At 40.1% G+C, this 12,026-nt stretch overlaps 1 protein-coding gene across 1 annotated transcript; it reads right to left on the bottom strand.

Annotated features, from left to right (window-relative positions):
• Positions 1-626: 626 nt before the first annotated feature.
• cnpy3 (canopy FGF signaling regulator 3) lies at positions 627-6,482 on the bottom strand. Its single transcript, XM_063469531.1, has 6 exons — positions 6,239-6,482; positions 5,361-5,487; positions 4,008-4,104; positions 2,999-3,121; positions 2,750-2,867; positions 627-2,402 (listed from the first exon to the last, which is right to left on the bottom strand). The coding sequence occupies exons 1-6, from the start codon at positions 6,339-6,341 to the stop codon at positions 2,107-2,109; spliced, it is 864 nt and encodes a 287-aa protein (XP_063325601.1). The 5' UTR covers positions 6,342-6,482; the 3' UTR covers positions 627-2,106.
• Between the last annotated feature and the right edge of the window lie 5,544 nt (positions 6,483-12,026).

Raw genomic sequence — 12,026 nt, forward strand, 5'->3', positions numbered from 1 at the left:
AAGCAGCCTCGATGGCTGGGTTACAAAATTAACACAACAAATCATGGTGTGCGTTTATGTTGTTTTGACTTCTTGGTACAGCACTTTGAATCTATACCAGTCTGTTAATGTATGCTTTAGAAAGAAATTTGCCTTTTCCTTTAAATGTATTTTATCTTTATTTATTTATTTTATTCTATTTTACAAGAAGAGAAAAGGTATTTGTGGGTGAAAATATGGAACTGTGTAGAACTGTTCAGTCAAACAGTAACATTTACTTGAAATGATAACAAATAAATAATGAAATCCAAACTTTAACTGAATAAAAATCCGATGCATGGAAAAATAGTCAGAATGATAAAACTACTTTAAAAACATGATTTATGTTGCATCTGTCCTTCCTTCCTTAGACTGAAGAAACTACTGCCTGACTGCAGGACCTGGAAAATCATTAACAGAGCAAGTCCTTAACTCTGGCTCCCTCTGGTAGCTGAAAAAGTGGACTACGCCCACACAGCTGACTAAGGAAAAGATAACACTACTTCTCTGAGGTGCACATTTTAAAATAATTGTATGAAACTTTAACTATAACAGACTGAAAGCTTCATTACATCCATTAAAAAACATAAATCTCTCTAACACGTTCAGAGTTCTGAAACCTGTTTATTAATCCACTGATGCGTCTGCTCGTGGTTTCAAAAAGCAACTTCAATACAACACAGCCAGCATTTTTACCTCAGGATAGAAATCTCGTAAAAACACACACCCACACACGTTCACTCTTAAGAAAATGCATAAAAACAGACGCACAATCCTTCATCGTCTTCAGTTCAGGAGCCTGACGATCACGCAGCAGCACAAACACACACAGGCCTTCAATAGCAGCTTTTTGTACAGCAAACAGGAAATCAGTACCACATGTTGTATCTACTAATTAAAGGGGCATTTCAGCTAATACATCAGTTTGTGGAAGGGCTTTAAAAAAAATAGGACAGTGAGAAATAAAAGAAACTTTAACACTGGATTAACAATCATTTGTTTAGAGCACTTCATTAGGAACACTTGGGCAGCTCGCTTGCTCGTTCATACAGGTGAACCAGCTGGACACAACAGTATGAAAACTTCACAATAACACCACTGACATAACAGCAAACACGCTAATCAGTCAAATTTATCTATAACCTTGATACGTGGTGTCTTTTTAGTAAGTTAATCCTGAGATACGAGCTCACATAGGTGGAAAGATTATTTACAGAAAGAATTAAAAAGTCATTTCATAATATTTTTGTTATTTACACAATATCATTTAACATTTTCACGCAGCTCTACAATAACTGAAAGTGTAGCGGATTGGTCAAAGTTACAAAGATGTCGGTGTTCCTAATAAAATGCTCATTGAGGGTCAAAGATCTACAGCTGTAAAGGGCACAAAAATATTTAAAAACACAAGTGAAAAAGAGTCTCAGTTCGGAGCTGCGATTGAAGTTTCTGCAAACGTGAGACGCAGAGAGAAAGATAAAATCCGTGAATCACCACCTACGTCCGACCGACAGACGAAAACCAAACATGTGGACGCCCTGCGACTCGCACAGGTTTATACTCTGTATGCAGTTTGTGTACAGCACTGTAAAATCATTCATACAGAGTGCACCTAGAGACTTTCTTTTGATGTATTAGTACAGGATAATTCATGATTTGTCAATAAATACTGAGAAATGGTTCTCACGTATCCCTAAAGTGTTTATGTTTTTGGTCTAAGAATGATGTCGAGCCCGGAAATCACAATTCAAGTCTTTTTCACGTTTGTGGCCTCAAAAGTACAAACATTATGAATACCAATAGAAAAACTGGTCCCAAGCTATGATTACCACATCATCCTTTAAGTTCCAATGGAGACTCTACTAAAAACCGTTAAATGACTGAAGTGGGGGTAAAAAGGAGCGAAATATTGTACGTAACTGGTTATACATCTGATTTCTCCCTCATGAAACCTGGAAAATGACTTCAAAACATGTAACAGCGCGGGATTTCAATGACTAGAACCTCAGTTTTAACACTTGAAGATGTTTCCAGAAGCTGCTTTGACTCAGCAGGTTTCACTCTGGAGGACTGATCCACATCCAGGACTCACAGCTCTGTCTTCTGCCCAGACAGAGGCACCTGCGGCTGGATCTCCTCGTCGGACGACACCCCTCCATCCGTCTTCTCCACTGGAGATTTGCTCTTTTTCTTCTTCTTCACCTTCTTCTTCTTGCTCACCTTCTCTCCCTCCGAGCTGCCGTCTCCTCCTCCCTCGCCTCCTTCCTCACCTTTGCCCTTGCCCTTCTTCCCTCCCTTCTTCTTTTTCTTCTTCTTCTTCTTGTCCTCCGCAATCGCTGCCTGGTCTCCCTTCTTCTTCGGAGTCCAGTTCTCGTTCAGGCAGGCTGGAGAAAGAAATGGAAGGAGAGGCGTGGTAGGAAAATAAGATCAGGAAAACAGAAAGCGAGGCAAAGAGAAATATATGTACTTATTTTGATTTCAAAATTATTATTATTTTTGTAATTACAATATTTATTTTGTCATTGAGAATTCTATTGTTTTTATTGAGCTCTTTACTACACTGATGGTGTAAAGGTCTCAAAAACTCAGGTGAATACAGGGACATGTGAGAAGGGAAAGAAAGAGGTGCAAAATTAAAAATAGGGACTTTTTTTTTTTTACAATCAGGAATCATGAATTACAAAAAACAACAACATGGATGTGACTTCAGAGTTGTGTGTACGAGCGTTACCTCTGTCCTGTCCTTTGAGCACGTGTTTCTCGCACAGATACGTGGTCAGGTCCTCCTCCTGGCTTCCTTTATACCAGTCTTCAATCACGTCCTCATACTGCTCTATCATCACATCACACTGACCGCGCACACACACACACAAATTTTATTTCCGATGACACAAATTTCATTTAAAATATGAAAATCTGACCATGTTTGGAGTTTAATTTTGGTTCCCTTGGGAATGTTTAAATAAATATATAAACACACCTGTTTTTTAAGGTCGGCCACTTCAGCTGAAGTCTCGTTCCACAGCTCGTAGGGAATGTCCATCACCACGTTCACTCCTTTATTCACCAACCCATGCAGGGTGGAGAAGGTCTCCGACATGCCCTATGCCCAATGACACATACTTTTTTTTTTTTTTTTTACACATTTAAAACTACAAATATGGACGATTGCATAGAAACCAAACTACGTTAAAAAGAAGCTAAACAATCATCGCCATACTATCCATATGTGCCATTTTGTTGCTGCTACAACAGACTGAGCATTAACATCAAACCACTGACCTGATGATTAGCAGATGACCTGCTCTACCTGTGAGCCACAGCTACTCCAAAAATGAGGAAAACAGCTCTCTGATTGGACCTCTAAAGATTTTCCCAGTGAGTTTAAGGACTCAGTCACTTATTTGGGGTCTTACTGAATGAAACTTTAAGTCAGTTTTATCACTGTATAATTTTATTGTTCTCCAAGTGTCAGCAAAGAGGGTAATCTGCGGTAAGCTCATTGGCTAACAGCCTGTGATCACAACTAGAGTGTGAAGCTTCACAGTCAGCTCCGCCTCATCACGTACAGTTTCAAACACCGAGATGGAGACGTCTATGGTCGGAGTTCAACTTCCAATAAACTCAGTTTTTGTGAACATTTCCTTTTATTTTTAGCAGTTTTCTTGGACAGTAAAGTCAATCTACAAAGTTTCAGAGTTTTAATGAGAACAGCTCAATATGCAGTCATTACATGTGAAGAAGCAGCGGTGACAGCATGACTACATTCAGCTAAAAAACATTTTATGAAACAACGATGAAACAAACACGCAGCTTCACGTGTTCTAAAATCTAAACTATGAGCTGAAAAACAAGATGCTTGAAAACCAAACCCTAAAAATACTGATTCTTACAGAAAGTGTCACGCGTCACATCCAGGGTGTTTAAAAATAACCGTTACACTGCAGTTAAACAGTTAAACTGACAGAAGAGGAACCGTGCACACTGACCTTGGCAAAACGGTTGCTGCCACTTCTCTCTTTGTGCAGATTGTACTCCAGCAGCCTTTGACACACATTTTCTACAACCTCGATGAATCTCAGGTCTCTGAGGAGAAACACACATATTAAACATCCCAGCAGGCGACAGAGTTAAAGCTTTTTTCTCTCTGTACCTTCTGTTTGGATTTGCCCTTTTTTTGTTTTGTCTGTGAACCAAAAACTGATCACACGTCATAGATGACTTCATTTTATGGACCGTGTCAAAGTAACATTACAGAGCTTTTTCATTTAAGTTTTGTGCTCCTCGATGCTCTTTGTTTTCATGTGAGCGCGTCTCGACACTAAAGGCACTTCTCAGCTGGTATCCTGGATGCTATGAAAGTACCCCTATACTTTAAGGAGGCCTATGGTTTTATCGTGAGGTGATAACTAAATGATCCATAGTAAAGTGGCCTTTATAGCAACCCCTCAGCTCAGGGTCTGAGCTGAGGGGTTGCTAGAAGAACTAGAAGGAACAACAAGAAAAAAGCAGTCCTAGATATTTGTTTACTAGCCCGCCTTTCATCCTAAAACAGCTGAGACACCCTCCCTCAGCCTGGTTGTGCTGGAGGTTTCTTCCTGTTAAAAGGGAGTTTTTCCTTCCCACTATCACCAAGTGCTTGCTCAAAGGGGCCAGCTGATTGTGGGGGTTTAAACCTTACAATATAAAGCACCTTGAGGGACCTCTTATTGTGATTTGGTGCTATAAATTCAATAAAATTGATTCTGTGTCCCCGCCCACGACCCAGAACTTGATAAGTGGTTGTAACAAAATGTGATGGATGGATCACGGTGAATACTAAAATACAGCTGTGATTAAGTCCTGCTGACTACAACAGAAACTTTATACTTCATGTTCAGACATGAGACGTATGCTGCCTTTCAACTTACCCTAAATCAAAAAAACAAAAAGGGAAACATCATGAGTTAAGTGTGTCTGACGCACGTCACGCTCTGCAGACTGAACATAAACATGCGTGTTCACGACCACATTTAGAATATTGTAACACTTTTTTAAAAAAAAGCAGCTCCTAAAACTGTGATGCTTTCAGATTAAAACTCCCATCGAGCTTTGCTCTTACACACCACCCAGAGCACTTCAGCAGCTTCCCTGTTCTATAATAAGTTTCTCCACAGGAACTGAACCTGACCAAGTTCCTGTCCCTTGTTGCCGTCTGTCTCTGAGGGCAAGAAAAGGATCCAGAATCAGCCAGGCGTACTTCTCCCTCCACACAGAGCAGCTTTTACTTCTACTTTGAAACCGGACTCTTATTTTTTTACACTCCATTTCCCGGTACCAGGCGCACACACACTCAAACTTACGACTTGACATATTTGATCGGCGACGCCCCCTTGCTGTCTATGAAGCGGTATTTCGTATCGATGACTTCTTTTGTCTTCCCCGTCTCTTCGAACGCCGACTTCATCTCGATGCTGACAAACTTACAGACTGGAAAGGGAAACAGAGACAATGAGAACAAGTCCTTTAAACCTCAACAATGTCTCAACAAAGCAGTTAAACTCGTCCTATCGGGTCACTGATGTCATCGAGATTCTCTATTTCATTTAAAGTGTGCTTTTCCCCACAGATGGACTCCACCTGCACTGTCATGGACTGCAGGTGGAGGCGGTAGTCCTTCCTTTGCATTTCAGAGTAGGTTCTGGTTGGAGTTGTGCTCCACAGCAAACGGGGGACTACCGCCTCCACCTGCAGTCCAGCATGGTGGAGTTGGGAGTCCATCCCTTGGACAAGAGGCAAAGCTGACCTGGCAGAGGACAGGTGGTACAGCAGCTATGAGAGGGGACGGGTTAGTAGCAGGATTTTCAAAATAAAATACCTACAATGAGCACCTTTAATTTAAAAGCAAGGCTACTGGGTAGTGTTTGTATTCATGCTAAGAAATGGCCAATGGAGTAATTTCAAGAGCAAAAACCTAAAAGCAAAGCTTACAAATGTGAAATGTTAGCTAAGCCCAACAGCACTCCTGTTTTAATGTTTCACATAATCCTGTTTCAGTGCGACTTCCTCCACAAACACAAACAGCCTGCTGTCAGTGTGAACCCACACAGAGTGGAAATTATACTTAGCACATATACTACGTGTATTATATATATACAAATACTGCAGTATGACTTCTCTATTTGCTGTAGGACTCTTAGAGGTCCTCGGAGCCCGTTATGAGCACCACAAGCCGCCTTACCTTCACATTTGTTGGGCAGATGAACCCAGTCATCGTCCCCATCCTTCGCTGCTCCGACCGAGGAAATTAGGAGAAAAAACGACAAATATGCCGCTAAAATCATCCCGTCTGCTCTCGCCGAGTCTTTATCTTGTCATAAAACTTCTTAGGACTGTCAAACAACTCCGCGGAACACCGTTATTTCCCCCTGTTTTCACGCCTTCCTCTGTACCATCACTCCTGCTGCTTCACCTGCGACCGATCACTTCCGCTAAGGGCGTTACACAACCGGATCTCCGGACCAATCAGAGAAGAAGCAGTGGCAGGAGCTGTACCAATGAGAGGCAGAAGAGGGTCGAAGAGCTGCTGGAAGATAAGAGGTATCACTCCGCGCTACTCCTGCGCAATACTGCAAATTTTGGTATCATCCAATGTTTTCTACAGTCATTGGTATCATCCAATAACAAGTAAATACGGGACCAATACTGCCGATACATTAAGAAACAGATTAGATTAGATTTATATTTGAAATAGGACAAAATGCAGATTTTACAGCAGCAACATTATTGTATCTCTACAGTTTAAACATTTAATAAGCTTTCTGCCTGCACAGAGTGGATAGTCAAACAAATTGAATCATATATTTCTGAGTTATCAGTTATAATCAATCATATATTTATTACTTAATTTTTTTCATTTTAATTCTTTTATTATTATAACACAAGGAACAAACAATAAGGGAAGGATTCTGGATCAGCACCATGATGCAAACTTGTAGCCATAATGTATACAGTATTCTGGAGAAGATATACAATGTCACTGTATGTGTGTGTATTTTATGTATATTGATATTTTTTTTAAATCATTACTCATGATATAACATTGTCCAGACATGCCCTGTAAGGACATAAGGAGGAAATGGTGACAAAAGGAGCTGCTAAAGGCAGTGGATCCCTCACCAGCTGGAATAAAAAGAGCACAGGTAACAATAACACATGTACCAGTTGTTGCATTGCAGAGGTATTCAAGTATAAAAACAATAATAAACACACCTGCAATGTTTTGGTTCTATAACATTTTTCTATTATTGCTTTATTATGGATTGGGTGCAAGAGTTTTTAAGAGTGGATAATTAAATAATAGACCAATGCAACAGTAAATTGTGTCTTCATCTCAGATGGACAGCAGGTGGAGAGTGATAGATGAGATGAGGAGATGGAAGGAAGAAGAGAGGCAAAGAGTGATTCACAGGCAGAGCCTAATTTATTTCTCACAGTTTTGTAGCCTTATGGTTCCAAGTGTTGTCACCTTTTCATCTTTGCATTTTATTATTATCTCATAACACCTGTTTAATCAGCTCCCATCTCTCCTATGAACTTTTTACAGTCTACAGTCTCAGATCAACACAGCCCTGCCTTTTAGCACTGTCAGCAGCAGGAGCAGCAGCAGCCCCTCAACAGCAACATTGTCCCCATCAGGCAAAACATAGGCTAAGTTTGCTTTGCATGGTCCCCACCTGATGACAGTGATAAAGTATGATGCATTTCCATATTAGATTCTTAAAGAATCTGGGTTGTAGTTCTTCAGTCTGGTTCTATGTGCCCCTTTTTAACTTTGAACACCACCCACGTAGATAAGAAGGCTCTCCAGAGAGTCATAAAGATCACAGAGAGGATTATAAAGACTAATCTTCTATCACTGGACTCAATATCCACATAATACTGCAAAGAAAAGCGCACAACACATCATCAGAGGTTGTGCATATATACACAGACATATATTGTATATGAATATCTGACTATCTGACTGTGACTCTAAGCTCTGCACAAGATGTACACTTACCTGGTGTACATCTTAGGTAAGGTACCAAAAATGTCTTTATTTCAAAAACACATTTTTTCCCAAAAAAGTGGCCTATAGTTTGTTGTTACTTTGTTTGTTGTCCTATAACTCATAACTCAATCATAACCTTTAAAATGCTTAAAAATTATTTTAAAACAAGTGATATGAGGGAGGTTTGATCCACAGTTGGCCTTCTGTCACTCACTGACATCTGTATACCTATACTTTTACTCTTTTTGCTTAATTAATTGATTAATTAATGACTGTTTGAAACATAATGTCACATTAATAATCTGTGACTGTATCAGGATTTCTTTTTCACGCCTACACTCTGTGGTTGTGGTGAACTAGAGTGAGCAGTCCTGGCAATGAGTGGCACCTCTAATCTACAGACAGTCTTTGGGCTCAGTGCTCTGAGGTGCAGTTTTTAGTTTCATCCAACAGAGGGAGTTCTGCACCAACCTAAAGTTCTGCCAGGCTTCACCTGTTATGCAACGCTGAACTGAGACAGATGATGGACATCTATCCCTCTCTCCGTTCTTTCTTCCTTGTGAGACTAACAGAGCTACTCATTGCCTCACATCTGTATTGATACTGAGCTGCCTGTGTTATGACCTTTGACCTCTGATCTCCATTTCCATGTAAATAATGGATTGCATGCAGTTATGGGAACTATCAGATGTGCTCTTGGCTTATCATCCACCTGTGCCTGTGGATGTGATGCTCGTGGTGCACATGTGCAGACATTTGATTGGCTCGCGGTCACTGGACATTTAGCGATTTAGCCAATAGCTTCATGCCAGCCACACGCAACTTAATGTGTGTACATGTGTGTTAGACCAGATGCTCATAGGGAGCTAGAGAATAATTAAATTGAGTTGTAAAAACAGAGCATTTTTCTTCTGCTTATCCATTTCAGTGTTGAGGTCGGGCTGGAAACAGTTATAATATCCATCCATCACTTCAGTTGTAGTTTTTGTTCATTTGGCCGAATTGGCCAACACAGCAAGCATGAAGAGGTATTTAGGAACATGCTTGTTGAGGCTGGGAAGTCTACATGACTATGAATGTGTCCCAGATATATTTTGTTTGTATTAAAGTACTCTGTTTTGAATGTTTTGCACATTTTGCCCTGACAAATGTGTGTCCACATGAAGTAAAAGTAACAACAAGAAAACTAAAACTGAACATTTTTAAAGGATAAAATTGAACTGAAATCAGCAAATGTGGTGTAAACACTAACCGGAACGATTTTCTGAAAACAAAAAAACTGAAATTAAAATCACAAAAATCTCAAACTTGCAAAATTTGTTTGGTAAACAGGGTTCAGACTCCTGTTTGTGATGGGCAGCCAATCAGAAGAGAGCTAAAAAGAGGAAAACAGCTTGTTTCGGACAGAGACTGAAGAGAGAGGCTGAACAAAGGTCCAGTGAAAGACAAATAGGAGCTATTTTGAATGGTTAATTATGCAAAGCCATAGTCCTTGGATAAAAATCCAAAGCTGTTAATGAACAGAATAGCTCTACTTCAAACTCTAATTGCTGCTAATTAAAAACAGTTTTGTTAGGAGCAAAAGCTTGATGCAGATCCTGTTCTTAGAAAGCTGAGCCTCAAGGAAAAGCTGTTAGCTTACCTCAACTACTCAACGGCTATAGGCTGTGGGTACTGAAGAAAAGAACAAAATTCCCTCTGAAGTTTGTCTAGGGTCTTCTATAGAGATTGGGTGAGGAGTTTGGTCATTTTAGAGGGGCTGAGGGTAGAAGCATTGCATCTCCACAGTGAAAGGAGCAAGATAAGGAGGTTCAGGCATCTGATTAAGATGCTTCCCAGACTTCTCTTACTGGTGTAGGGGTTTCAAGTAACTGGGCACAGACTCCGGGGTTGAAGCCAGGACATGCTGAAGAGGTTATGTCTCTCAGGCGAAGTGGGAACACTGCTGTCTCTGTCACCTTAGGAAAGCTGGAAGAGGTTGAGGGAGAGAGGGACCAGATGGACATTGTCTACTTTTAACATCCCTTAACTCCAATAAAAGTGTGGGCCACAAATTCAAGGAAAAACATTTCTCATTTGTCTGAATTCACTTATAGGGCCAATAACTTTGCACTTCCTTTTGTAGAATCTTTAATTAAATTTTTAGGCAAAATCTCAAATTGGGCTGCTCAGACGTGATGCTCTGTTGCTTTATGTCCGTTTTGTTTTTTGGTTTTTTTTGTTTTGTCTTTTGGACCTTTGGTTGCATAAAACAAGATATTTAAAGAGTTTATCTGGAACTGTGAGAACCTGAAATTAGGGCTGAGCGATATGGCCTTAAATCTATATCGCGGTATAATTTGAAGCATGTGGAGTAACAATATATATCATGGTATATTATTTTCTTATGTATACCGTATTTTCCGCACTATAAGGTGCACTTAAAATCCTGTAATTAAAAAAAAAAAAAAAATCGACAGTGTGCCTTATAATCCAGTGCGCCTTATGTATGAATTCTGGTTGTGCTTACTGACCTCGAAACGATTTTATGTGGTACACGGCACTCAAAAACCTGTTAAAAAATGTTTTAGTACAACTTTGGTAAGCTACGAAGCCGCACCACTTGATGGATTGTCAGAGCATTACAGCTACCGTAATCAGGAGCCTTGGAGTAATCTGGGTCAAAAACTCCGTCCGCTTCAGGTCCCAAAGTCAAACGAACCCTGCAGCATCACTGAGAGTTAAAAACTGTCTAAATTCTTTCATCTTTAATAAAATGATCAGCGTTGCTGCTTTACCAGGTGTAACAATGAAGTTTAACATCCAGGCATCCATGAAAACAGAATTTGTTAAATTCAACGGAGTTAGAAGTTATCAGGAAGTTAGCTCGCTAGCTTCCACCTAAACATGATATAGCATGTTCTGACTGACAGATTTCTGAAAAAATTCAAACGTACAGCTCTGCTATCACTTCCAACATAAATGAAGACAGAAAACCAAACAGCAGTGACTTTTTTAGGGTTACTGAAGTTCGCTGGTATATAATGATGTGCTACATGTTAGCTAGCGACTCAGCTATGTTAGCATAATATAAACACGGTGAAGCTGAAGGATGAACGCTAACTTTTTTCCACTCGATAAAAATTAACAGGGGGGTTCCTAATGGTTAGGGACAAATGCCATTGCATGGCAGGATGCTGTAAAGGGACCAAACTTAAGTCAGGAGAACAACTGAGATAATCCATCCACAATACAAGGTTAGTCAATAATATACTGCAACAACATGGGAATAGAGAAGCTGCGAGAGAATTCAACATTAACGAATCAATGGTAGGGAAGTGGAGGAAGCGCAGTTTTTGGCTTTCCTCATATTCCAAAAGTGCTTCGTCTCTTTGCTATTACTGTCACCCGGCATAATTTGCAGATGATATTGCTTGCAGCCGCTGCCATGCTTTCAACCAAAACAGGCGCAGCTTGATGACACCATCAACATGGCTATCACGGTAGAGCGGTATAGTCAAAATCTCTACCGTTGGCAAAATTCATATCATTTCTACCGTATACCATTTATACCTCCCACCCCCTATTTGGAATTGAAATTTTCAAGATTTCCACCAAACAAAGAACAAACAACAGGCCAAAAATAAAACCAATTACCAATTACTTTCAGTAGAAAAATTACTGCAGCCATAGAAAAGGAACACTTGAGCATTTAGCTGGTGTGAAGTGTTGACAGGAAGAAGTTAGATGCAGATGTTATGCCGCTCTACTGTTTAAGCTGCTGGATGAGGAGAGATGATTGGATGGATGGATACTGGATTTGCACTGCACTCCAAATGATAATTGTAAATGCTTCTTAAAGGATAATTTATGATTTTTTTGTTTTTGTAACCCCCAGAGGACCTCGGTACGTTCCCTGAGGAACTCCTGTACTTCAAGTTCATAAACTTTCTAAACTCCCCAGCTCCCTTGCAGGACTTTAACAGAATTTATCTGT

Source organism: Pelmatolapia mariae, linkage group LG3_W (assembly GCF_036321145.2).
Source record: "Pelmatolapia mariae isolate MD_Pm_ZW linkage group LG3_W, Pm_UMD_F_2, whole genome shotgun sequence".
Lineage (NCBI taxonomy): Eukaryota > Metazoa > Chordata > Actinopteri > Cichliformes > Cichlidae > Pelmatolapia > Pelmatolapia mariae.

Coding starts and splice junctions, on each gene's coding strand:
- cnpy3 (XM_063469531.1), bottom strand. CDS start 6,341: ATGATTTTAGCGGCATATTTGTCGTTTTTTCTCCTAATTTCCTCGGTC. Junction 3,122..4,007: donor GCAGCAACCGTTTTGCCAAG/GTCAGTGTGCAC, acceptor CATTGGGCATAG/GGCATGTCGGAGACCTTCTC. Junction 2,403..2,749: donor GCTCAAAGGACAGGACAGAG/GTAACGCTCGTA, acceptor TTCTTTCTCCAG/CCTGCCTGAACGAGAACTGG.